The sequence below is a fragment of the Primulina tabacum genome, chromosome 14, assembly GCF_025594145.1.
Source record: "Primulina tabacum isolate GXHZ01 chromosome 14, ASM2559414v2, whole genome shotgun sequence".
Taxonomy (NCBI): Eukaryota; Viridiplantae; Streptophyta; class Magnoliopsida; order Lamiales; family Gesneriaceae; genus Primulina; species Primulina tabacum.
The window spans coordinates 36,381,864-36,409,785 of record NC_134563.1 but is presented as its reverse complement, the minus strand read 5'-3'; the positions used below and the strand labels follow the sequence as shown (position 1 = coordinate 36,409,785).

The window sequence follows — 27,922 nt, the reverse complement described above, 5'->3', positions numbered from 1 at the left end:
ATGGATGACCCAAATAAGAGATTCGTCTAACAAAATACGACCCGTGAGACCGTCTCACACAAATTTTTATCAGAATCGTAAACATTCCAAATTTTATTTTACACATGTCAATTGGAGTGCTTGACTGACTTGTATATATAGTTTTTTGGGTTGATGAATGACCGTGATCTGTTATTAATGAATTAGACTTTAAATCATTATTTCAATATTATCTAAAACAGCTCTCTCGATTCCATTACTTTTCTTGCTGATTGAGTTGAAGTGTATGGCACTAACTTTAACCCAGATTATATATTTAATTTGAAACAAAAATAAGAATGTTTTTTTTTTATAATGCAAACTCAAGGTAACCATAATAACGTTTTTTTTTTCTTTTGTGAAACAATCTCATTGATTTTTATTCATGAGGCAGACTGACTCGATCCATAAAAATGATATTTTTTATGATTTTGATCGGGTTGTAGACACGTCTCATAAGATTGATCTATGAGACAGTCTAACGATAGTTTAAAAAATGAGGTTGTTTTGAAAGATCATCTTATAATATGTGAAAACAATTACTTTACGCCAAGAATTAAAACCCTTTTCCATTATGTAAAGCATGTATGTTTCTTACCAATTGTTGGACACAAATATAAACTAATAAAACAATTAATAGAAAACATATATTTGGAAAAAGTAATACTTACCAATATCACACCCTAATTACATAAACTTGGATTTAGATAATAATTCTTTACTATTAATTTATTAAAAAACGATTAACTGAATAAAAACTAATTATAACAGAAACCGGTAAGTGATTTAAGGCATCACACTAACTCAAATAGTAACTTAAATACAACGAGCTAAGAACTGTTAAAAAGATATAAATTATTTCTTTAAAAAATAAACTAGTCGTTTTCGAAATTAAATAAAAACATTCGAATTATATATATGTACCAATAAATTTTCAAATATTAAACTTTTTTCTCTAAAAACATGAATTAAATAAATTTCCACTTTCATTATCGGTGGCTAGAGACCACAGAGGTGTGTGTGTGTGTTAAGATACATACATGGCTATATATATATATATAGTTGATTATGAGGTTGTGTTTCTCAAAAACATCTCCCCGTCTCTCTCTTGCTCTCTTCCTAAGTTCAATTCAAACCTCATTGTACGTTCATTAATTTACCAGATCTCCATAAACTCTACACAGATTCTGATGATCTGGCTTCAGTAAAACAGTTTGTTGTAAAATCATCTATGGACCATATATTTTAAACAAATTATTCTTAAAATTGTTCAATTTTTACTATGGTTTCTTCTTCTTGTTCTTCCAACGGTCCATACATCCTGATCCTCATGTTTCTTGTCATAGCCAAAGGTATAAATCTTGACTAATTTCCATTTCACTCTCCCTTAAAACTCTATATTTTATTTTGCATTTTTTGCCAATATATATTGTGAACCGCTAAATGGGTTCTTCTTCCTTTTCTTCTCAGGAGTCGTCGGGGCTATATTTACGATGATAAACCGGTGTGATCACACAGTGTGGCCGGGAATCTTATCCAATGCGGGTAATGCCGCTTTAATAACCACTGGTTTCCAGCTTCCCCCAGGCGGGTCACGATTATTCCAAGTTCAACCTGGATGGTCTGGCCGATTATGGGGCCGTACTGGTTGTACATTCGATCCAACCACCGGCCTGGGCACCTGCATCACCGGCGATTGCGGCTCTAATCAGATAGAATGTAACGGCGCCGGAGCAAACCCACCAGCCACCTTAGCCGAATTCTCAATCGGCTCCGGCCAGCAAGATTTCTACGATGTCAGCCTCGTGGATGGATACAACTTGCCAATGATAATCGAACCGGTGGGCGGTTCAGGTGTTTGCGGCCTGACGGGGTGCATAACTAATCTCAACTGGAAGTGTCCGGCGGAGTTGCGGGCAGCAGACGGGCAGGCTTGCAAGAGTGCATGCGACGCATTTAAGAGCCCGGAGTATTGTTGCAGCGGCGCGTTTGGTTCACCCGCCACTTGTCAGCCGTCGGTTTACTCAGAGATATTCAAGAGTACCTGTCCGAGAGCGTATAGCTACGCTTACGATGATGCTACGAGTACATTTACGTGTGGTGGAGCGGATTATACTATAACATTCTGCCCTTCACTCACAAGGTAATAGACTATTCTTTTTCTTTAATTTATGCATTAAAAATACATATATTCTTATTCCAAATTTTGATTCTATTCTTTGGATCACTCTCATTTAGTAATAATAATAATATTACTCTTTCGAAAAGTATATTTTGGTTGCCTTAACCTTCCAAATCTTGTCCTGCATTAATTACTAGCTAATACATGCATGTTACATGTTCATAATATGTGAAAAAAAGCACATAGTCTATTAAAAAACATTGATGGACCATCATCAACTGATAAGAATTTCAAAATTTTAACAGTACTATAGCAGCAGGAATTTTGAAATACCTACTAATTTACAAACTCTTTTTTTTGAAGCCAAAAATCATCAAGAGACTCCACAACACCGATGATGGCCGGGAGTGGCTTACCAGTACCACCTCCACCAGCTGCTGCCACCATGGATGGTTCTCGTTCTGATCAGCCACGAGTTAACCTACCTGCGTGGCTGCCGAATTTTGTGCTAGGTGGTGCATCCGATCATTTTTCCATGCAATCTTATCTTATTAGTTGTGTATCAATGATCTTATTCACGCTCTCATTTCTTGAATTATAAATCCATATTTATGTTCTAATTCATTTGTTAGGGGGATGGACCCTGTAACTCGTATTTTTTTTTAATCAAGGACAATTTTCTCATTTGAAATATACTTAGTATATGTATATATATGGTATTCCATCACTCGGATGTTTATTATTTACCCTGTTTTTTTTTTCAAATAACTTAAAATAGTGGTGAACTCATAATAACTGTGGCTGATTACACAATGCCACATCTTTTTCAGACGTACACATATGTAATTGATTAGTAATTGATTTGCATTCCTAATCATGACTATATATTAATTAGTTAGTGAAAAGTAGCAATTGCTTCATGTTGAAATTTGAAGAATAAGGTTGGTGGGTGTTCTTTGAAGCAAAGATTTGGTGCTTTACTCCAATTTCAAGCTTGGTTTTATATATATTGGCTGCTCGAGTTCTTTTGCCTACCGCTGATTGGTTAGGAAGTTGCAGTGTATGTGATGATACTCACGTAAAAATGTAGAATAAAGATCAAACCAATTATTTAACTTAATGGTTTAAATAATACATTTGATATTGAACTTTCAAGCAAATGATGTTATCATTTACTTCAGGTTTAGTGGGATGTTCTTGATTCTTGAACTAGGAAAATAAAAGCAGTCTCATTCTAAAGCAATGGTGATTGTTCATGTATATATCCCTACGTATACAAAGCAATTTTGGAATGGTTGAGAACTTGGGGGGAAAGAAACTGTGGTGTTAATGCTAAGATATCTGTTATAAATTTAATAGAAAAGAGGTGAGAGAAGGTAGACCAGAGAGAGAAGCGAGTTAAATTATGACTCAAGACTATTTTAGTCATATTTAAAAACCACTGTTTGTAAAATAACTTTTTAGAATAGAAATATGTAAATAATTAGAATAGATTTATTGATATATGTATATATTTTAACCGGAAATTAATATGATAGAATACAAATACGTAAATCAAAAATCCAATTTTTGAAAATTTGGCCCCGAAAATTTATTGGCGTGACATCTAAATGCTAAAAATTTATTGTTCCGTTTTACATCGTTAGATTAGATATGATGGCAACACTTTAGGTTGATCTTAAAGACAGATATTCCATTTGTTTGCCAATTGTTTAACCTTGTTATACCCTAAGAATCCCATCCTTCTTTTAGAAGTCCACCACACAAAAATTCGTTGGTTAGTGGGTTTTGCTTATTTTCGAACTAATACATGGGGTTGTAAGTGAGCCGAGACGAACAATATGAGGTTCGATCTCAACTCGTTTAAGATATATATTAAACTATTTGAAATTTTATCATTATACTCGGAGCATATCCAAGAAAACATCATTTTGGTGCAGTATTTCTTCTTCCAATGTGCCAAAATAGCGCAGCCCCACTCCCCTGCACTAATTTGGCGCTGGGGTTTGTTTCTTTTTTTTTAAATTTTTTTATTTGTATTTATTATAAATATTTGTATTAAAAATTATAAATATTATTTAAATAATAATATAATATTTATTTTATTATTTTAATAATTAGATATTTAATCATATAAATTTAAAAATAATAATTGTTGATTTTTAAAATATTTATTTATGTTAATTATTATTAATCAAGCACTAATTTGATTTAATGATTTATAATTAATATAATTTTAATATAAATGCAAAAAATTTAATATAACAATACAATTCATAAATAAATTAAAAAAGATAATAGAAATACAAATACAACTTGAAACACATAATTCAAATACAAAGACTTGAAATAAATGAGCTGGAGATAAAAGAATATTTTGAGAATATTCTATTTGATGTAAGATTTGAAGTAAATGGGTTGGAGATGAATGTTGTATTTGGTGCAGAAATCGCACTATTTTAGTGTAAAATTTACATCAAAATAGATTTTGTGGTTGGAGATGCCTCAGAGCTCGGCTAGTTTGAAAATTATTAAGCTCGTAAATAGTTTGAGCTCGATTCATTAATAGCTCGTTTATGATATTTAACAAGTCTAGCTTGAACTCGGTTCATTAAATATTTTATTTTCGGAACAAATTCATTTTTAAGCTTTTTGAGCATTCTCAACCAAAAATCTAACACTCGAGCTGCGGACGAGCTCGAGCTTGCTTCAATAAGCTTAACAAACAATCTTGAACAAGCTTTTTATCCGGTCGAACTTCGAATAGCTCACGAATGAATTGGTGTTCGTCTACATCTCAACAACAGTGGTTAAAAGCATGATTTGTGCTATCATTCTGCCTAATATTGATAGAAAACATTTTTTACCTTCACTAAGTTAAATTATTGTCCATTAAAAGTTGAGTGTTTTAAATTTAAAATATTAAAGAACCGATCGCTAGCAATATCTTGCGGACGTGGAAATTTAACACAATCTTTCTAGTCACGCTTCTTTTTAGATAATTTACGGTGTCTCAGTTTTTCGTTTAATTACAGAGAATATGATCACCAACATTTTTTTATGTGCAGTTTTATTTGGATTGAAAGTTTAATGTCAAGCGGAGTAACATTTAATTTAATTTTTTTTTGAAGTGACCCTGCTATTAATCATGGGACCACGACATTGGCCTCCACGCATGGATTGACCCAAGATTTCACAAGCGGGTCTAACAATTTTCAACATGATGCAATATATTTCCGTTAGTTGAAAAAAGTCGACAAAAATATAATACAACTAATTTTTTTTTTTACTTTTTTAATCGAAGAATCGCTTCTCACATCCCCGTTCAATCCACGACCATCCCGATACACCATTTTAGCATCCAAATTAACACATGCATAGAGGAGTTATTTAGTAAACAAAAATAACAGAAAAACAAACTACCATTCAACGTTGCAAATATGACGCGGTTAATTTTTTAATGCAGCGGCAGCACAAATAATTAGCGATGGTGTTCAAAATGATATAACAAGGTAACACTCAAGTTTCTAAACTCTAAAAGGGCACCTTTTCACCTCATCGAAGCGTGCAACATCCCGTGGACGTTCTCGACAGAAGGGACTACTCTAAGAAATGATTCCTTCTACAAGATCATCCAGATATATACCGACCTACAATTCATCTTTCACATCAGATTCCAGTTCTTCAGTCTTGGAAGGAGATTCTGTTTCTTTTCCTATGGATTCAGTCTCGGTTTCTTCAACATCATCTTCCTCCTCGACTATTGCATCAGGGCTGATGTTGAGACTGTTTTTCACTGAACTGTAGATTCGGCCAGCAAAATCCTTTGGATCGTTGAGTATGAATCCACTTTCCATAAGGGCTGTTTGATACATAAGTTGTGCTGTCTGCTTAACGCTTTCATCCTGTGGTAGAAATCAAACAAAATTTTCTCCTTTGAGTAAAAGTAGCAACATCACAAATAAGAAAAACCAAGTTTTTCATTGAGTCGAAATACCTCAGGATCTTTCACCACTCTCTCCCGAAGCTCCTTGATAATAGGGTGTCGTGGGTTAATTTCGAGCACCCTCTTTCCACGCATGTAAGCTTGCTTATTTGCATCTGACAGCGTTTGAGACTGCATGATCCTTTCCATGTTTGAGCTCCAACCATATTTTGAGGTCACTACAACACATGGGGAGTCAGCTAAACGGTTGCTTATCTTCACATCATCCACGTTCTCACTGGCGAGAGCACCCTTCCACCATTTGGTCAGATCCTTGAATGACTCCTTCAGTTCTTTATCTTTCGAATCCTTTCCAATTTTCAGACCTTCTTTTGACACATTCTGGAATTTCTTGTCCTCGTAATCCATTAAATATTGCATCAGATATTCATCTACAGGATCAGTGAAGAAAATAACCTGCAACCACAACGTGGGTATAACTTGTCAGAGCAAGCAAAAAAAACATTACAGGACTGGAGGGGGTGGCCACTGTGAACCAAGTTAGCAAATCAGTATGATAAAATCAAGGCCTACCTCATAATTCTTCTTTGTCAATCTCTCGAGAAATGGGGATTTCTCCAACTGTTCCTTGCTTGTTCCAGTAATATAAAAGATATCCTTCTGCCCTGATTTCATTCTTGATATGTATTGGTCCAGTGACGTTAATTTACCATCTGATTTGGTTCTGCACGGACCATACACCAGAGTTGAAAAAAAAATACAATTGCCACCCCACAGAAGAATAAAAATAAAAAATGTATAGTCAAGCTACGAACTCACGTCTCAAATCGAAGAAGTTTCGCCAAGCGGTTTCTGTTAGTGGCATCCTCGATAATACCAAGCTTAATTGACTTGCCAAATTCATTCCAAAATTTAGAGTATTGACCTTTCTTCTCATTGTTGTTGTCGGATTCTTCAACATCTTCAACATCTTCAACATCTGCAGCAGCATCAAATTTCAGAGTATAAGCAAAACTATGTGACATAAATTTTTTTATCGGATCAGAATAGAAACTAGAAATATCTTAATCGTATGATAGGATTTTGTTCTTCAAATTAAGAATTACAAGATATAACTTCTTTGCATCACCAACAAATACTTTTTATTCATTTAATTGACTTGCCGACTTGAGGGATACATCTCTTTCCACCTCTAAAAGTACCTAATCCTACGAGTGCGTACCTTTCTTCTCTTTATCATTAGATTCATCGGGGTCCTCATCAGCAAGTTTGCGGATCATATCGAGGGCCTTGCGAATAAGTTTTTTCTTAATAGTTTTCAAGCTGCTATGTTGCTGCAGCATTTCTCTCGATACATTAAGTGGTAAAGTATCAGAATCAACAAGACCCTGGTCACATAAAAACCGAATATTCATAAAAATAAGGCCAGCAAGCACATCTTTGCTAGAATAAAATCTTCTCCTTTTTAGAGAACAAAATTACCTTCAAGAAGTTCAGATACTTGGGTAGAAGATCATCAAATTCATCTGAGATAAAGACCCGTCTTACATATAATTTCAAGTTAGATATCTTGGAGTTGTAGTAACTCTCGTATAAATCCTGAGGTGCCTTGGGTGGCACAAACAACACAGCCTTGAACTCGACATCACCTTCTGCGGTGAAGTGACTCCATGCTAGAGGCTTCTCATTACTGAAGTCCTGCTAGTTGGAATAAATGTAGCTCAAATTTTAAAAAAAGATCAATCATTGCGTATCAAAGACCTTTGTCCACATGGGGCCCGTTATAATTTGGCAGCACCTACCTTGGCCAGAGAGTGATAAAATTTCTGGTATTCTTCCTCGGTAACTTCTTTTGGATTCCGCAACCATACAGCTTTCATATCATTCAAAAGTTCCCACTCATATGTCGTTTTCTTTACTTTCTTCATCTTGGGTTTCTTCTCATCCTCTTCTTTCTCAGCATCGTCTTCCTCCCCTTCACCCTCAGATGATTTACTTTCAGCTGTTAATGGAGCACATTACTTAGTGAGAAAATGAGCAACCACTAGAAACTAATTCAACTTAAAAATTACTTAAGCTAGACATAGGTAAAAAATTTGCACAATTATTTAGAAGAACACACAGATGATCTATCATACATGTTTCCTCTTCGTCACTCGACTCATCATCCTCAACAGGGACATCTTCATCCACTTCTTTGCTAGCCCAGAGCTGGATCGGGAAGTTGATAAATTCAGAATACTTTTTGACCAATTCCTAGAATGCAACAAAAACGCGTTACAAACATAATGAAACATCAGGTAAATTACGATAAACCAAAAAAAGAAAAGAAAAGGAAAATGCAAATGAATTTATACATTCCCCTACAGGAAACAAAATTGTAAACCTAGGATAATGACCATTGGAAGTCCCTTACCTTTAATTTGTTCTCATCTAAATATTCCTGAGATTCATCTCTGAGGTGCAACCTAATTTCTGTTCCCCGTCCAAGTGGCTCATTCCAAACATCTTCAGAAATGGCAAAAGCCCCATCAGCCTTTGACTCCCATACATGCCTGGGAAAAGTCCAAATTTTAAAGAATCATGTCACTTAAGATAAGATAATAATAACCTGATAATATATATGAAAACATAACTACAACACATACTGTTTATCGTCGTTATGTTTGCTAATCACTTCAACGTAATCAGCCACAAGATACACAGAGTAGAATCCAACACCAAATTGCCCAATAAGGTTAAGATCTCCACTTGTTTGCATTTTTTCTACAAATGCTGTACAAAAACAATCATTGAAAGTTAAAAAAAACAAGGAAATTCTGATCCGTAAATGAATCAAAGTAAGGTAAAAGCATTAAAAGTTGAACTATCAGACATAATACACTAATACACACCTGAAGTTCCAGATTTAGCAATGGTTCCCAAATTCTTGATCAAATCCTCCTTTGTCATTCCAATACCTCTGTCCCGTATTGAAAGTATTTTCTTTTCTTTATCCAATGTAATCTGCATTTATTCATTTCCATTAATTTTCAGAAAAAATATATTTATCGCACAATATGACCAAATAGTACAAAATTCGTTACAAGAAATCAGCACTGAACAGCTACGAATTATAACAATCAAGATGTCAACACTCAACAGGCAGTCAATACATATTCAAGTACAATCTGATGTCCATAAAATTCTATTATCACTACTTAACGTACTCCAGAGTACTTTCATGAAAATCTACAAAAAAATATTCTTTAAAGCAACGGAAAAAATTGCTTCATGCATTAGCGCTACCATAAACATAATAATGTTTAAAGGCTTCCTAAGAAATGCTCGATAAAAATTTGGCGAAACTCATTACTGTAACCGAATTACGACTAACCTGAATCTCGAGCTTCGTATCATCACCTTCACCCAAAATTTCTTTGTCAGTGAGTGACAGGAATCTAATCTTGTCCAGTGCCTGAGTTATCAACGAACACAAATCAAACACAAGCTCTTTCTCATACATGACGTAAATAACATCACACAACAAAAAGGGAACATCACACAAAGGGTAAGAAAAAAAACTCACATCAGAAGCATTCGAGATCAACTCTCTCAAGAAAATATCTTTATTGCTGTAAAGTGAGTTGATGATGATGTCCATAAGTCGTGAAACTTCAGCCTGGAATTGAAACTTCTCCGCATGCGCACGAAGAGTTTTTCTTGATATGGACTCAGATTCTCTAAATGACAATAAAGCAAATCACAAATCAGAATATGGATTGATGAGCTAAAAGTAATAAACATCATTTAAATGAATTATAATACATAGAATTTAATAACACCTCTTAACAACATCAGAATCTGTAGATAATCCGTGGGGGACAGCTCCAATCTTATCTTCCACTTTTGGTGGATCAACAGGAGCATCCACATCGACTTCTGCATTTGCATGTAATTTCCTACCTGCGAGTTTTGAAATTCAGTTCCACAACTCGAATTAAGCAACATCAATATCATTTCAAACAAATCCTAGGCATAGAACACAACAGAACATCACTAATAATTTCAAGGATTGCAGTACTTGTTCGACGTAACCAGAAGAGTTGGAATCTCCACATTATCGAGAAATCATGCCTCAAATCAAAACATTTCTCAGTAAAAGAGCAACACCCCTCCCCGATCGCAGCAATCAGGGACATCATATTTATCTAGTAGCGATGAATTATACTAAATGCTCAATTACGTTGTTTGAACTCGTTTCGATTTAATACTATTGCATAAAACTTTACGATAAACTTAGATCCATTAAAATAAGCTCAAAAAAATCACACAATAGATTTACTTTCAACCGGATCTCACAGTTAAACATCTACAAGCATCGAATGACAAGTGAACCCAATAACTAGAAGTAAAAAAAAAAAATCATCACAAAACATGATTACGTACCTTGATCCGGAAGAAGAAACAGAAGACATAACAAGAAGAGAACGGAAGGGATCGCCCACTTCCTCATTGTGCTAATTTCTATTCAATCTCAGGTCAGATTTAGTAGTCAGTACTTGTGATTTTTTGGTGAGTGATTTGAGTAATCTTATATAGTGAGGGTTTTAGTAACGCTGCCAAGACTTACAGCGTTCTGATTGGTTTGGATATGCCAGCGTGGAATATCAGACGGTTCAGATAAGCTCATTTCCATGTGGTTAGTTTTGATTGGTGGAGACACGTGGAGAAGTTTTCGGATTCTGGAAGCGTCCGAGGGAGACTGCATCTTGTTAATCATGAATGGTTGGTTAATTATAATGAGCTCGCCTGACAAATTTATGGGATATTTGGCTACACCACTTTTTGACACAAAATTTTTAAAAAATTGAGCTTTTTTTTTATGTTGGTATAACAAAATTGACCCCATATATATTGTATATCCAAAATTAAACTATTATATTTATATATAAATAATTAATTTATTTACTTACACGGGTCAAAAAAAAAAAAAAAACAGGTCAATTAAAATCTTAAACCCTACCCATGTTAACCCATATTATCTATATTCTCTCTATGCCCATGTTATCCACCTTTCATTTTCTAACAGCAAGGTCCATTTTCTCTTTTCTGAATTCAAAAAACTTTGCTTAGGAGGAGGCAAAATTGAGAAACAGTGTTTTTCTTGCTATTTGCTGGCTCTTTGTGGATTTTGTTTGAGAGTGATTCTTATTTATCATTGAAACTAGAAAATAGCGTGGAAAACCAGATGATTAAACTAAATATACTTACATTGAAACATAAAATTAGGTGAAATCCGCTTCTTACTATCCAATGCAGGTAGAATAAGAGCAATTTTATCAGTCTTGGTTGGTTCCTCTGCAAAGTAAAAATTTTCCCACGTAAAAATGGGTAGAAGAAGCGCGAGGAATAGTAGGTGTGAAAAAAAATGAAATAAAAATGGGAGTGGTACGATGATTTGATTAAACTGACCCGATATAGCAAAAGACCCAACCAAATTTTCCTGGACTAATGGATTATAATTTTGTCTTTTGAGGGAATTAAATAATTGACAACATACAAGGAAAGTCGTTTACCTAAATAAAAAATATATAAGGTCATTAACCAAATTAGCTTTCCAACGGAGGTTATGAAACTAAATGCCCCCAAATTTATTTGTCTTTCCTTTAAAAAATTCAAACTTTAATGTTGAGCATCAAATATGCAATATGTATTCATATGATATAAAATAATGCAAATGATTTCATTTTAATGTTTTATATTATATTCATAAGCACAACGCATGCAGGAAATAAATTATTGTTCAAGGAGGGTTTTCAGGCAATTTGAGAAATTAACACACAAAATTTCGTGTGTTTGAGTACCGATACCTTATGAATTCTTGATGACAATGTTGAATTGTTGATATAAAGTAACACGCAGTTGTGAAAAGATTAATTACAGTATTAATAATATGGGGAATTTTAGGGATTCACACTTTAATAATGTGTTCTTTATGAATAAGCTATTTTTTAATGCCTCGCCCACCACAGTAACAAGAATTAAAGAAAAAACCATCGACTCAAACAATGAAAACAAAAGCAGAATAAAATGAATCCCTCATAGCCTCAAAAGATGTCTAATGACAATTCATTTCACAATTTGTCACGTAACTATATGTTATGCTATACAAGAGCCAGACGACAAGGTTCCTGAATCCTGTGACGCTTAACATATGTAATAATCTGAGAAACGTATATCCAAATCAAATATCGCCCTAAATTCCCAGAAACTAAAATAATGTCTGCCGATTGCTCGACCACTAACTCAGATGTAAATCTTTCTCCTTGAGCTAAAAATATTGCTATATAAAACCATAAACATATTCTGGTTGGTCCTCATCTGATTCCAAGAAATGAAGACCAGAAATCTAGAATCTATTTCCATGGTGGTGTATAATTTCTAAAAGGGTAATGTTCCAATCCATTATCTGGTTCTTTTCGCTTCCCACCGATTTCTGAACCGAGGGTGGGTAAGGTATTAGACCTCAGCTGATCATCCATTGAATTGACTGGGCCCAAATTTAAGAAATCTCTGAGGACTAAAGGCTCCCTACCTCCATCTTTAATCATCGCTCCAGAGTTCAGATCGAAACTGCTCCCTGAAGCTCCATCTGCTGGAATTGAGCTCATTATGTTTAATACGAATGGCTGTTGAGAGAAACCATCGCCCCCAATTTGGGGGATAATAGGTGATCGTCTAGAATCTACAATGTAAGGAATTGCTAATCCAGATCCATATGAAGAGGAGGAGAAAGGCAAAGCAGCAACTGCCGGGACAGGTGCAACGTTATTGTAACCATAAACTGACGAATGGGCGTATGGAAGAACAGATCCAATCGCAAAACAAGTCTCTGTTCTACCCACTTTTACATCAAATGTATGCTCTGGAGTTCGGCCATTTGGAAAGGGTATCGTTTGTGGAACAAGATCTTTGGGATTGATCTTCACTCTTGCTCCCATGATGGAAATTATGGACCCGTCTGTTTTAGTACCCCCTGAAACATTCACATTACTTAAATAGGAAATATCATAAGAATCATTTGGAAAATTTGGTTGATCATTCAGATCAATAATGCTTAAAGGCTGCATTGATGATGCTGATGAAGAATGAGACTGATGGTGGTCAATTTCTTCGGGAAAGCGGTGTCCTATCCTCCAATCTGATGGAACTCCGTCGTCTTCACTTGTAAGATTCAGATCCAAATCATGACGTTCAGATTTTCTCGATTCTGTTTCCACAGAAGATTCCCCAGAAGGAAGACTGGAATACACAGGAACATGTTTATAATGCAACAGGTCTCTAGTATTGCCATCTCCACTCTCAGTGACATTCAGATCAATTTCACGAAATCCTCGTGGCGGCTTCGGAGTGCTACTGATAACCCCAACAGTAAGATCCTCATTGCTCTTAGTACTTTGACCAGGTGATGCAGGAAGAAAATCACTTTTGTCAACTGAACCTTTCCAGCCAAAATTGCCCTCAAACTGCACGGGAGAAACAGGGAGTCCAGGAGCGGCCACCTCCCCCGAAGCAGAAAGAATAGATGTCGCTCCAGTTTGATTCTCAGAACAATCAATATCTTCTGAGAAAACTTCCTGATTCAAGTCAAATTTACATGGGCCTTTTTCTGCTCTGGCTTCTTCATGAGCAACCTCAGTGACTTGAGAGGTTTCCATATCTTGGGGGCTACTTGTCTGTGCTATGCCTGGGTCTTCAATGCAAGCTGCAAACTTTTGCACTGGTGAAGCTTCAGCAGTCAACTCTGGGATATTCGTCACCTTATTATGTAATCCCCTACTATCATTGGATTGATTTGCATTTACAGGGTCCAGGTTATCAGGCTGCCTAATATTACCTTCAGGTGGTTTCTCAGAACTGCTACTTTGTTCTTCGGAATCTACAGCTTCTCTCTCCACTTCTATGGAAACTTGGCAAGAAAGGTCTAGAGATGAACTTCTGCATTTGTTTTCATGACTGCCATCATCAGTATCTTTTCCACCAGAATCAATTTTCTTTGAATCAATAAAAGGTGGACCTTCATCACAAGAATTTTTCTTCTCGTGTTCCGTTACAGAATTATTTGCATATGCAACATCAGTACTTGAAGACGTAGCTTTGTATTCTGATTTCTTAGATTCTTCGAGAGAGATTGACTTCTCGGATGAACATTCAATCTTTCGGGCATGTATCAAATCACCAGTTGACTCCAACTTAGAAAACTCCGCAAGTCCATCATGCATATCTTGTCTTGGAACAGCGGTAATACATGATTCAACCAATGCAGTGCCAACTGACTCACACGTAGAAAAACCCACGGAAGGTTCACAAAGAGGTGGAACGACTTGATCTGAAGCTCTGTCATCCCCATTTGGGGTATCTAATATTTTGTTCGAATTGCACGCACCAAAAACTGGACCAGGATGAAGAGCTTCAGAAACTGTCGGTGGCACTTGTTCAACTGTAGTTGAATCCTGGCCCTTCTCCAGACCAGAAAAGTCACAGGACAGAGAAGAATATCTCGAAGGTGATTTTGAACATTCACAACCTCTTTGAACATGTTCACTTTCATCCATTTCATCATCAGATAATGCTCCTACTTTCTCAACTGATACAGAGTCAACACCGTCTCTTTTACATTTCCAGCTTTCAAACAGCACTCGAGCTTTACCTTGTACCTTAGAGCTACCATGAACTAGGAGATCCTCGACAGTTACCCAGATTTCAGAGGCAATCAACTTTTCACAGTTCATATCCAGTGTTTCAAGGGCTTCGAGTAGATGAATAATTGTCTCTTCTGGAAAGCTTTTATCTGAGTAATTGTTGAACTTCTGAACATCCTTCAGCCACTTATCAATAAATTGAACTCCATCTAACTGAATAAAAAGATCAAGACAATCCTTGTTCTCAGTGGCAGCAATGGCACTCGCAACTGCCGACCACTGCCTGATCGTGTCACCAACATTGACAGTACCACTTCTTCCTTTCTGCATGACAGCCACAAGTTCCATGACTCGAGAGGGGGACGTGAGCCCGTGATTCATCTCAGTCAAAGTGAAGAAGTCATCCAGCATCATAATTCTCAAAAGCTAGGACAACAACATACTATGTATTTCCCAGAATGGTATTTGTCCTGCAGTAATTTAAAGAAAACAAAGTTTAAGAACATAAAATTCTAATCAATAACCAGCAATCGTCATTTTAATAACAAAATAATAATGAAATATATTTTCTTATCATGTGAACTTAAATGCAGCTGTGACTGTCATAGGTAATACTGAGTCCCATATTTGCGAGTAGTGAAGCTATTGGGTTAACTGTGAATAACAGTTGAGTTAGAATTTAGAAACGAGTTGACATTGAGAGCCTAAGGCTGGAATAAGGTGGTTACTGACTTACTTCTAGTGAAAAAATGACGGAAAAGATTTCTGTAGCAGTCGATACACATAAATTAGAAGAGCATTATTATTTTTCCTTTACTGGTCAGCCTGTTCAGTTATCTTCTTTGGGGACTTACAGGACCACTAAAAATTGTAAAGCAACAAAGTCCTGAGCGTACTCGAGAAAAGATATGTACCAAATTTTTATACTATACTGAGAAATAATAACACTCCATACTAAAACATTCTTCACCATTACAGTGGCTCAACTTAGTTGGGCAAGAGGGACATAAATTGCAAGAGCTGATACTCCCAAGTTCATTGACCAATATTTGGTGACATGATATAATGGATGTAAATCAATCGCAGATTATATATAAGAATTTAACAGCAAATAAAACAACAGATGAATAAAGAAATAGCTATAAAAAAATATAAAAAACTTGAAGTCCACTAATCAATTCAAAGGCAAGCATGCACGCAAAAAAAAAAGTATAAACTATTCATGAAGAGAGATCAATAAGCCCATAAATCACATACCAACTACAGTTTATCAAATTTCTTTCTGTTTCTTTCATAACACTTAGAACAGCAATAAGAATACAAGCAAAAAACATAGTGAGCAGTCTAGAGAATTCACGCACCAGTCAGCAATGTCCGCAGCGTAGAAGTACGAGTTATTCCAAGATGATTGATTCAATTTCCTGAAAAAAGAAATCCAGAATAAATCAATAGTAATTTTTAATGCACCTGACGAAACATGTGAATTTCTTAACAAACAGCTCTAACCATGAAACAACAATTGAATCTCTGAGTCAACTAAAATCAAAAGGCCACCATTCAGAGAAATATTAGCCCAGAAAACCAGTGAAACAAATTTCATGGCTATTTCTAAACCGAAGAAGAAATAGAAAGAAAAAAGGAAAAATTTCAAAAGTCTTTAAGCGAGGAAACACGAAAAATACTTTACCCGAAACCCTAAATTACATGTTTTTGTGTTTTTCACCTAAGACATAGGTTAGAGTGTTCCAATGCGTAAAGACGAGGATGCAAACCGCAATCAGAAGAGATATATATCAACGATTTGATTGCACAAAGATATAAGAATTGAATTCAATTTAGAAAAAAAAAATGATTTTTAATAATTTTTTTAAATTATAAATTTTTATCGATTTTCACAGAATCTTATTTATTTATTATAAACAGATTTAAGTAGATTCATATAGATTTTTTTGCAAAATTTTTATAGATTTTTGTGAATTTTTTTTAAAAAAAATTAAAAAATTTGTACTTAATTATAACATATTATTTTTTATTAATTTTTTTGAACCAATAATTAATTAAAATATATAACATATTCATTTTGAAATAGTTTTTCAATATTTATATTAATAAATGAATTTATTTATTTAAAATTTAAATAATTATATCCTTATACGTGTATATACGTGGGTTTGTATGCATGCTTGTAATTTTTTAAAAATACATCAATTGATTAATCTGTAATTTTGTTTTTAAATTGATAATATACATATGAAAAGAATATTTGTGTGGATATAATTTTGTATAAAAATATCATAGTTTACATATTAATTGAAATTGAAAATGCTAAAAAGAAGTTAAAAAATCATGGTTGTTGTGAGGTTATTCAATTATTAAGAATTAAACGATATTTTTTTGGATCATATTTTATTATTATTGCATATTACATTAATTTTTGTATAAATCATAAATTAAAAATCACAAAATCAATTATGGATTTCAAAACATAATATGCACTTTTAAGGCTTGCACACTATAGTTTCATAGTTCAAATACTTCCTACATTCGGTTCTTACTCAATTTCGACCAAGAGTCGAAATATTTATAAGTAAAACTTATCAAAATTTAGCTTGTATTTACATTATTTGAATCAAACATAGATTTTCTTGATTAAACCTTAAGGAAATCATATAGGCTCAATCAAATAACGATTAGCGACACTGCAAATTATTCCAGCCGCTATTTTAAACACTTGAGTCGCATTTGAAATCTTGAAAATAATTTATCCAGAGGACATCTTTTCCATCCTAAGCTCGTTTAACACAACCAATAAATAAAGTAAATCAAGGTACTAACGAGAATTCAAGGCAACAGCGCAATCTTAATATTTCTGCAGTTAGTTCGAAATGGTGGATATATAAGGGTTTTGAAGCTTAGCTTTAGTGAAAAATGGTGAGGGATCGAGTTTACTCTGTTTTACTTTTCTTCTCAGTACTTATATGGCAGCAAATCATGATATCATCAACCCAAACAGACAAAAGAAGTTGCTGCATGAAGAATAAAACATACTCTAATTAATTCTCATCATTCATTTAGCATCAGGACAAATGAAAATTCTAACCACACGTTTCTACCATCTAAGAGGAGGACACCACTTTCAAACGTTATGAGTTGATCTACAACTTATAGTTACATAATCATCGTTAATCAAGTCATGGGGTTTCACATGTAGTATCTGATCTTCCATATTTTGGTTTGGGTAAAGTTGTGCGAGATGATCGGGGAGTGGTTCTTTTTGCGAAAGCTAGTCGATTTCAGGGTAAATTCTCTTCCCACCTTGCTGCAGTATAAGTTGTCCACACTGGTGAACTAATTGCATTACGATTCCAGTGGTCTGCTTGGATTTTGGAGACTGATGCATCAATAATTTAGTCAATAGATAACTTTACATATCCCAAGGGACAAAATTACCATTAGATTCGAAATTAGTTTTCACTTGCCATCTACATCTTACTATATATATGAAATGCTTTTATAGTCAAAGATTTAGAAAATTGGGAGCAGATTGTGGAGGATTGGTGAGCATGTGAACAACTTCCCTCATAGTAGGCCTGGCAGAGCTCTCATCCTCCACACACATCATTGCAATCTTGAACAAGTTAACGGCCCCAGTCACCTGATACCCGGTAAGCCTGCAGTCGACCACAGCCAGCAGTGTCGCGGTATCTGATGGCTGTGCTAGCTCTGACGCTTTTTTCCTAACCCACCGGACAATGTCAACACCGTCTCCGAATTCCCCCACCGGCTTCTTGCCGGTGATTAGTTCTAACATCACAACCCCGAAGCTGTAGACATCGCTCTTCTGATCGACTTTCAATGTGTATGCATATTCTGTAACACATCAAAATGCAAAGCTCGTACAAAATTATAATACAACAAGCTTCGAGGAAAGCTTTTTGAAATTTTATGCATAACTTCACGAGTCTATGAAATGGCGTTCATGTGTTTCTCGAAGCTTCATATTTAGGAATATTCACCATCTAGCATTTCCAATTCATAGCGTATGATTCGTAAATAAATACTACTTAAGCAGCGTTCTATCAAAATTAGTGACTCGACTTCACCACTTTTGACTGATGAAAATTTTCCATGATTATACTAGATTGTCATAAACCGTAGATTAACACAAAAACAGCCCAATGCATGATATGATATAGTAATGGAACCAAGTTCAGTACAAATAACACTTACCAGGGGCAATGTAGCCATAGGAACCAGCAATGGAAGACATGCACTCGGAAGCACCAGCATCGTGCAAGAATTTGGCAAGACCAAAATCAGCAACATGAGCCTCATAATCAGAATCAAGCAAGATGTTGTTCGACTTAATATCCCTATGTATAATTGAAGGCGAGCAATCATGATGCAGGTAACATAGTCCTTTTGCAGCCTCAGCTGCGATCCGATACCTTGATTGCCACTGCAAATGAGCGCCCTTCGTGCCATGTAACATTTCCCCTAAGCTTCCATGTGACATATATTCATACAGCAAAATATTGGTATCCTTCTTTGACAAGTATCCTAGGAGTCTGACAATGTTCCGGTGTTTGATGCTTCCAAGTGTCTGAATTTCTGCCATAAAGCCATGATCATTGTGGCTGTTACCACGCCCACGTCCAACTAATCGTTTTATTGCAACATCTATTCCAGTTAGGCATGGACCCTCGGTAGACAATCCCAGCTCCACCTTTTCCTATTATGTTCTCTTCTTTCAAGCATTCAAGTACATCCTCTGCTTTAAAGTCTAGCTTCTGGAATGCCGTTAGTTTCCAGATTCTTGATCTATCCAGCCTTCTCTTTCGGACTATAATCCAACTAACTGGAAGCAGTAACAGAACAGTAATCAAGACGATGATTACGATGACCATGTTTGATGCACGAGTTGTTTGGGCCTCTTGGGATGGACTTGAGGCAGATGGACAATAGGAGCTGTGGGGAAAACAAAGCTTGGGATTTCCGACGAAAAACCGGTCGTCCAGGTCGCGTAGAAGCCCCGTTGTGGGCTTTTTGCCGGATAAATCATTGTAAGAAAGGTCTAATACTGTCAAGCTTTTCATCATCCCAATCTCACTAGGGATCGATCCCTCTAGTCGGTTTCTCGACAAGTTGAGAACATTCAGATTCTGCAGGCCTGGAATGCTTCTGGGAATTGCACCATTTAGATTATTTTGGCTTAGATCAATAAATGTCAAGTGGGAACTATCGGCAACTGAAGCTGGAATTTCCCCGGTCAAGCTGTTGCCACTGAAATTTAGCATCGTAATTTTCTTGAGTTTGAAAATTTCACTCGGAATCTCCCCGGATAACTTGTTCACATCAAGTGATAATATCTCTAGATTTATCAAGTTCCCGAACGATGGAGGAATCTTCCCTGAAATCCAATTATTGGACAACGAAAGACTTCCTAGGGCGGTGGCAGATATAACTTCTGGCAGCTCGCCGGTGAAGAAATTATCGTTCAGTTCGAGCATGTCCAGCAGGGGCAACCGGAAAAACCCTGCCGGAATACTTCCATTCAGGTAATTCTTCTTGATTCTGATACGACTCAGGGACTTGCACTCGCCAATTTCATCCGGAATCGGACCGTAGAAAGAGTTATCCATCAAAATCAAAGTTTTCAACTTTCCACCTTTACACAAGTCCTTGGGTATAGTTCCCGTTAGATGATTCTTGGTCACATCCAGCAGAAACAGCCTTCCATTACTTCCTAGATTTTCCGGTAAACCGAGCGTGAAATTGTTGTTCCATATCTGTAAAACTTCAAGATTCGGAAGATCGCCGATGAAACCCGGAAGAGGCCCCTGGAATTTGTTCTGAAACAAATTGAGCAGCGTCAAATTCTTCAGTTCTGCAAAACTCAATGGAATTTCCCCGCTGAGATCGTTAATGGAGATGTCTAATGACATCAAGCTTATCATACCCGAAAGTTCCGATGGAATCTGCCCCGTCAGATTATTCACCTAATCAAAACGACGGACGTTTAATAATTATACATAAATATATACATAATATATGTTGTGTGCGTGTGCGTGTGCGTGTGCGTGTGCGTGTGACATTAATTACATGTAGATTGTTGCCACAAAATGGGAGATTAGAGCATCGTGAAGTCTATAAGATTACCTGAAGAAATAAAGTGTGCAAATGCTTTAGATTGCCAAGACTTGACGGAATCTCGCCGGTGAGATTGCACATTCCGAGATCAAGCAGCTGAAGCGTAGAAATAGAACCAAATTCCGGCGGAATACCACCTTCATAGCTGTTAAAATACCCAAGATAGAGCTCTCGAAGATTTGGAATCATAGCCAAGCTAGCAGGAATTTTTCCCGTCAAGCTATTTCCCTGTAATGCCAAGTGAGTTAAGCTTTCAAACTCGGAGTAAATTTCCGGTATCCCCCCCGAAAAATAATTTCCTGCCAGTTTAAGAAACTTCAGCTTCTTCAACTTCACAAACTCCACCGGGAGCTCTCCTGTAATTTCATTGTTGTATATATCAAACACTTCAAGCTCAGAAAGTCTCAGCACCATTTCTCCACGAAACTTGCCGTTGAAAAAGTTCCAACTCAAATTCAAGCACTTCAACGAAGTCAAGTTGGAAATCTCCACAGGCAGAGATCCGGTGAGATTATTTCCAGCCAGTGTGAGATTGACAAGCCCGCTCAGCAGACCAATTTCCGGAGGAAGCGTACCGAATAATTGTAGGTCGGTGATGTTAATAGCCGCCACACGTTCGTCAGCATCGCAAGTTACGCCGAGAAACGAACAATGAGCCGACGGAGACGGGAACGGCGGGGCGACCCATTCCTCGAGAGCCGAACCCGAAGGCCCCACCAATGAAGACTTGAGCTTTAACAAAGTGTCAAGATCCGAGTATGCATGGACAAGTATCACTACTTGGAAAAAGACGAGGTAAAGAAGAAGAGGAGAAGATTTTTTCATGGGTTGAATCAATGGAAGTCCTCAGTAGCTTCAGAATAGAAAAATTAGTACGAGTGAGATGAGTAATTATAGGATGCTGAAAGAAGTAGGAAGGAATCGAAGGGGGCCAAAACGCTTAAATTATTAACAATTAAAGAATATGGCTTTCTGTTTCATCTTTATCCCTGTAAGTCTTTGCTTCCTGCAACATGGATCAACATACGTACAATGTTGTCGTTTATTAGGGAAAAAAAACGGTTTTGTTTCATTAAGTTTAAGAAATAAACTAATCATTCCACTATAGAAGACGAACAATCTTGATAAAGGAAGAAGCGTGGACCTTGCAGCATTTTAGGAATAGAATAGTAGAAAGATACACTCTAAAGGTGGCTTTTTACAATATGCTCCTTTTTTAACCTTGAACTTTGATATAATATCATGATTATATCAATTGTAATGACAATTTTATTGTGAAACAACTGTATAAATTTAAATTTAAAAAAAAATTCGTATAATTCTTTGTTCATGCTCTACATATGTATGTCTGTATCAACTTTTTAATGGATGCAAAAAAAATTGTTCAAAGTGGTATAATTTTAATAATTGAGATAAATTTAAAGCCGCAGAAATTGTGCACAAAAAGGAAGCATTACATATTATTCTTCAACCTCTACATTCTTCCACTTCGAGAAGAGAACAGATTCGCCCCGACTTAAAGAGTCAGTGGAGTAAATTTCACAATAAAAATTAGAATCTAGGACAGTGATATGGCGCATAAAGAGGGCCTTCGTCTTTTTTTTTTTTTTTTTACATTAATACAACGAATCCCAAATGGGTAATGGGAAGGAATCACGTATGTGTCTATATTCTTGAAATAAAATTATGTAATGACATTGTATTTGCGATACAATTGTCAACCTAGGATCATAGATAAAAACTAGAAATACCAAAAAAAAAATGTTAGATTTCTTAATTAATTTCAACTAGATATATAGTTAAATATTTTTTATTCAAAAAACTATGTATGTCCAACCGAAAATTGTTTGATAAAAATGAATGCGCTTGTCTGTTTTTGTGTAAATTAGACTAATGAATTTCAACAAAAACTTTAATGGGTTGTGATACTCACGGGAAATTTAGGGTCCGATCCACGCAAGCGTCACTAATCCAGACACGAGCTTCAAAATTACCCTGGGCCTGAAATCACAAATAAGACCGTTAGGAGGGGGCCAGGAGAGTATCCTGGCGTAGCCCCTCCGACGCTCAAGTCAGAGACTGAGGATATATGGGGGGAGCAGCTAAGGGCGCTGCTGAAAACAATATAGTGAATCCAATAATCATACGCTCCAACCTGGTATTTATAGAAGAATACCTGGGCTTGTCATGGGCCATTCACCTGTGAGCCTTAATGATGGGCCGGGAATTTGGGCCGGATCTTGATGGGTTCATCCCTGGGTATCACCAGTCTCCCCCTCCCGAGTCGAACTGAATCGTAGGTTCAAAGTTCGATTGATTGCGTTGTTCTCGGTTTACAACACGTGAGTTGTGCATTTTCTTCCAGGCCTCCGTCAGTCTCCAAAAAGTTGGAAACAAATCAAATATCAATCCTAGCACCGCTTCATCATCACCTCGCCGCCTGCACGCTAGCCCCAACAGCGTGCGTCCGCCCTTGCGCGCCTCGCCCTCTCGCGCGCTCGCCCGGCGCCCTCGCCCCGCGCGGCCGCACAGCTCCCGCGCGCCATGCCCTCACCGAGCTCGTCCGGCGCCCTGCCGAAGCTCCCGCGCGCCCGGCTTAGCAGAGGAGCTAGAGGGTGGGGGTAGTGAATTTTTATTTTCCTGCTAAGGCATCACCTAGCAGAGAAGCAGAGTTTGGGAGGAGAAAAATGTTATTTTCCTGCTAAGGCATCGCCTAGCAGAGGAGAAGAGTGGATGAGGAGAAAAATGTTATTTTCCTGCTAGGTGATCTGGCGTGCGGCGCTTGGGCGCGCGGCGAGCAGACGCTCGGCGGGCGAGGGCGAGAGCGGCAGGCGAGGGGCTAGGGGCGAGCTGGTGCTCGGGCGAGCTGGAGTGGCGGGCGAGCTGCCGGGCGCGGGCGAGCTGGCGTGTGGCGCTCGGGCGCGCGGCGAGCAGACGCTCGGCGGGCGAGGGCGAGAGCGGCAGGCGAGGGGCTAGGGGCGAGCTGGAGTGGCGGGCGAGCTGCCGGGCGCGGGCGAGCTGGCGTGTGGCGCTCGGGCGCGCGGCGAGCAGACGCTCGGCGGGCGAGGGCGAGAGCGGCAGGCGAGGGGCTAGGGGCGAGTTGGTGCTCGGGCGAGCTGGAGTGGCGGGCGAGCTGCGGGGTGCGGGCGAGCTGGCGTGGCGTGGCGCTGGCGAGCAGGCGCTAGGGCAAAGGCATGGCCGAGGGCTTGAGGGCGAGCCTGTGGCACGCGGGCGAGCCGGCGCCCAGGCGAGCAGGCGAGCGTGGTGCGCGAGGGGGCGAGTGCTTCGGCAGGGCGCCGGACGAGCTCGGTGAGGGCATGGCGCGCGGGAGCAGTGCGGCCTCGCGGGGCGAGGGCGCCGGGCGAGCGCGCGAGAGGGCGAGGCGCGCAAGGGCGGACGCACGCTGTTGGGGCTAGCGTGCAGGCGGCGAGGTGATGATGAAGCGGTGCTAGGATTGATATTTGATTTGTTTCCAACTTTTTGGAGACTGACGGAGGCCTGGAAGAAAATGCACAACTCACGTGTTGTAAACCGAGAACAACGCAATCAATCGAACTTTGAACCTACGATTCAGTTCGACTCGGGAGGGGGAGACTGGTGATACCCAGGGATGAACCCATCAAGATCCGGCCCAAATTCCCGGCCCATCATTAAGGCCCACAGGTGAATGGCCCATGACAAGCCCAGGTATTCTTCTATAAATACCAGGTTGGAGCGTATGATTATTGGATTCACTATATTGTTTTCAGCAGCGCCCTTAGCTGCTCCCCCCATATATCCTCAGTCTCTGACTTGAGCGTCGGAGGGGCTACGCCAGGATACTCTCCTGGCCCCCTCCTAACGGTCTTATTTGTGATTTCAGGCCCAGGGTAATTTTGAAGCCCGTGTCTGGATTAGTGACGCTTGCGTGGATCGGACCCTAAATTTCCCGTGAGTATCAGGTTGTGTAAACTATCATAGTATATTTAGTTTCTTGAAATAAACATGAGATAAACGAAAATCGAAGTATACCTCTAGAAATGAAAAATGATTGGCTTTGTGGGTTTGTCTCACGTTTGAGTTATGACAAAAATTTTTGTGGGACGGTATCACAGGTTGTATTTTGTGAGACGAGTATCTTATTTGAGTCATCCATGATAAAAATATTACTTTTTATGCTAAGAATATTATTTTTTATTTTGAATATCGGTAAGATTGACCCGTCTTACAGATAAAGATTCGTGAGATCGTCTACTCTTGATTTATATGTTTAAGAAATTGATACTAAAACAGAATCAAAACGTTGTCTTTGCTCTGTTAGTTTGATTTGCATAGAGCCATTACTTGCTTAATCCGAGGTCTGAACTTCAATTTGATCTGAAAAGGCATAGGCAAAACTTGACGTGTTAGTTGGTCAGAACAACAGAAAAACTATAGTTCGAAATTTCCAATATATTTATGAATAATTAATGAAAAATATACTTAATTACGAACTCAAACGGAAAAAGAGACTTGATGTCCCATTGGATCGGACTCGACAAAATTCAATTATCATCAAATCCGAACACAAAAAAAAAATGAATTAAAACCAATAGTCACTACCCGTTGATTCATTGAATCCTGTGATCTGCAAAAGGTTGGTGACTACCTAAAATCCAAGATAAATTGCCTGATCAATCACATGTTGTAACATAGCACGAACAGTGATCAAATACTACTGTGTTACTGGTTTGGTAAAAGATGTACGCGGTGATATAAAAACTTCTGTTTATAACGAAAAAACAAAAAATCAGAACTCGGTGTGTGATTTCCCCCGTCTGATATATTTTCTCAGATTTTGTCCTTTTTTTCAAGCCAATAATTATGAGTGGGAGGTGAGAAGCTGGAAAAATAGACCTTGCAGTTACTTTTCAGGAAATTACAAAAAGATATCGGGCATTTGGATTTTTTGTCAGTTAGATTAAATAAATCGAAACACAGAGCTTAGAGTAGTCCGTTTCCCGACGTAAATCTACTTTCTGCTAGTTGCCTATGAAACGACGTCGATGATTTAAAGAAAATCAGTGTTTTGTCGAAGACCATATATATATATTAGAAAGAAAAATTTGTTCTGAAAATATTTATTTATTTAGATTTATATAATGTTTAAAAAAATATGTCATTTTTATTATTATTACTTGAGAAACTTCATATCTATTTTAAAAAAATTATAATAATAAAATTTTAAAAATAAAGATTTGTGAGTATGAGAAATAAGGTATTATTCAAATCCATATTTATATTTATACAATATTAAAAGTATGACATTTTTTATTATTACTCAAAACTTCATATTATTTATTAATTAATATTTTACTCGTGCATCAAGCGGACGTTACTTTATATAATTAATTATTAAAATTAGTTAGTGTTAGTGTTTGAATAATTATTTAAATTTATTGATATGATAAACGAGGATATTAATCTTATATCATTAAATTGACTTTTTTATATGGGTAAAGTGAAAATATTACCGATAAAATATAATATAAAATATATTTACAATATCATATATTATTTTGTTTAACAAAATTTTAAACAAATAGTCAATATTTTTTTATTATTTATTAGATGAAATTTTGATTAAAACGTATTTTAGTTAATATAATATAGAGCAGCGAGAATTAAATATATAAAATAATATAAAGCTCAAAATCGTAATTAAACAAAATAAAATAATATAATCAATATAGATATTTAAATATAATTTATATTTTAAAAAGATGTCAAATTCAAATTGCTATTTAAAAAAATGAAAAAACTATACATTTAATTACGTATTTATTTTTTTATTTGTTTTCGAATATTTAATATGTAAGCTGAATTAAATTAATATTAATAAATATATTATTTTATAATATTTTTGTCGTCGATTTGGTTAAATATGACATAAATTATATATATAAATATATAATTTATTTTAAAAAATCCCGCTCTACACAATAATTACAACCTAGAGTAAGTAGAGTCTGTGAGTGACGGCGTGGACTCGACGGGTTGAAAAGACAGGCTACTATCTATGTCAGGATTGCCAGTTGTACCACTGACATGGCAAAACACGAGGGCCTTCCGGTTTCGGATAGTGGGCCAAAACTCATTTTGTTCGGGTTGATAAGCCCAAGCCCGAGACTGGGACGTGTCTTTGACCAAGAAGACATACTTATCCTTTTTGACAATTTTGGTAGTAAGTAAAAAGTCCACTCTCTCTTTTGGTTGTTTGGTCCAACTTCCGGGAAACTTCATTGCTATTCTTCGTTCCTTTACTCCAAAGTAAGAAACAAATCCATTGGTCAATGACAATGTACAATCTTTGAGCCACTAGGTCTTGAATTAATGATGAAGAATTGTTTGATATCTGCGAGACCATACAAAATTTGAAATCATTTTTATATTTTTTAATTAATAAATAAATTATTTCAACGTTTAACCTATCTATTATTACAAAAACAAGGCAGTGGACATTCGAACAATAAAGATTCTAGCACGTTATGTATTTGGATGAACAAATTTGATTTAAAAAAGATCAAACTTTGACTTTCAAACGATTGATAATCCAAGAGAAATTCAAAGCTGGAGAATTGTGCACAAAAAGGCAGCATAAATTTTCAACCTATGCATTCTTTCCACTTTGAGTATAGAACATATTCTTATCCGAGTAAGTGGAGTTGATTTTTTGCAATAAAAATTAGATTTTAAGACATTGACATGAAGAATAAAAAGGGTCGATTATAATGTTTACACTATACAACGAAACCCAACTTGGATGATTTCTGTAGGTTTGATAAAAACAACGAGTAACTTCATATATGTTTATCTGTTTCTCGAATCGAAGAACGGAACTGTATTGTATGAATTCTGCTATAACACAATTATCAACATGGGATCATATATAAATAAAATATTAGAAATACAAATGAAAACATTAAATTCCTTAGTTTCAACTAGCTAGCAAACTATTTTTCTTTTTATTCGGAAAATTTGGGG

General features: G+C 36.7%; 4 protein-coding genes across 10 annotated transcripts; 1 reads left to right on the top strand and 3 right to left on the bottom strand.

Annotated features, from left to right (window-relative positions):
- Positions 1-1,102: 1,102 nt before the first annotated feature.
- Positions 1,103-2,839, top strand: LOC142524518 (thaumatin-like protein 1). The gene is made up of 3 exons (XM_075628544.1): positions 1,103-1,370; positions 1,489-2,161; positions 2,504-2,839. The coding sequence occupies exons 1-3, from the start codon at positions 1,301-1,303 to the stop codon at positions 2,739-2,741; spliced, it is 981 nt and encodes a 326-aa protein (XP_075484659.1). The 5' UTR covers positions 1,103-1,300; the 3' UTR covers positions 2,742-2,839.
- A 2,705-nt stretch (positions 2,840-5,544) lies between these two features.
- On the bottom strand, positions 5,545-10,673 carry LOC142524188 (endoplasmin homolog). Of its 3 annotated transcripts, none has more exons than XM_075628014.1 (15): positions 10,515-10,673; positions 9,911-10,031; positions 9,655-9,808; positions 9,463-9,543; positions 8,981-9,092; positions 8,735-8,861; positions 8,503-8,641; positions 8,225-8,342; positions 7,889-8,088; positions 7,569-7,784; positions 7,309-7,474; positions 6,906-7,065; positions 6,660-6,810; positions 6,138-6,542; positions 5,545-6,045 (listed from the first exon to the last, which is right to left on the bottom strand). In XM_075628014.1, exons 1-15 carry the CDS (start codon positions 10,579-10,581, stop codon positions 5,791-5,793), a joined length of 2,472 nt encoding a protein of 823 aa, XP_075484129.1. In that variant the 5' UTR covers positions 10,582-10,673; the 3' UTR covers positions 5,545-5,790. The 3 variants fall into 3 exon arrangements, with proteins under 3 accessions (XP_075484129.1, XP_075484130.1, XP_075484131.1); XM_075628015.1 differs by having other exon boundaries at positions 6,906-7,056; positions 10,515-10,672; XM_075628016.1 differs by having other exon boundaries at positions 6,906-7,047; positions 10,515-10,672.
- Positions 10,674-12,150: 1,477 nt separating this feature from the next.
- LOC142524241 (uncharacterized) lies at positions 12,151-16,590 on the bottom strand. Of its 5 annotated transcripts, none has more exons than XM_075628126.1 (4): positions 16,458-16,590; positions 16,132-16,191; positions 15,406-15,424; positions 12,151-15,151 (listed from the first exon to the last, which is right to left on the bottom strand). In XM_075628126.1, the coding sequence occupies exon 4, from the start codon at positions 15,149-15,151 to the stop codon at positions 12,485-12,487; it is 2,667 nt and encodes an 888-aa protein (XP_075484241.1). In that variant the 5' UTR covers positions 15,406-15,424; positions 16,132-16,191; positions 16,458-16,590; the 3' UTR covers positions 12,151-12,484. The 5 variants fall into 5 exon arrangements, with proteins under 5 accessions (XP_075484241.1, XP_075484242.1, XP_075484237.1 ...); XM_075628127.1 differs by having other exon boundaries at positions 16,277-16,535; XM_075628122.1 differs by lacking the exon at positions 15,406-15,424 and having other exon boundaries at positions 12,151-15,240.
- A 1,211-nt stretch (positions 16,591-17,801) lies between these two features.
- Positions 17,802-21,975, bottom strand: LOC142524144 (receptor protein kinase CLAVATA1-like). Its single transcript, XM_075627934.1, is given in 4 exon segments — positions 17,802-18,640; positions 19,001-19,457; positions 19,459-20,769; positions 20,930-21,975. Coding segments are annotated over 4 exon segments (2,937 nt in total). The 5' UTR covers positions 21,746-21,975; the 3' UTR covers positions 17,802-18,287.
- Between the last annotated feature and the right edge of the window lie 5,947 nt (positions 21,976-27,922).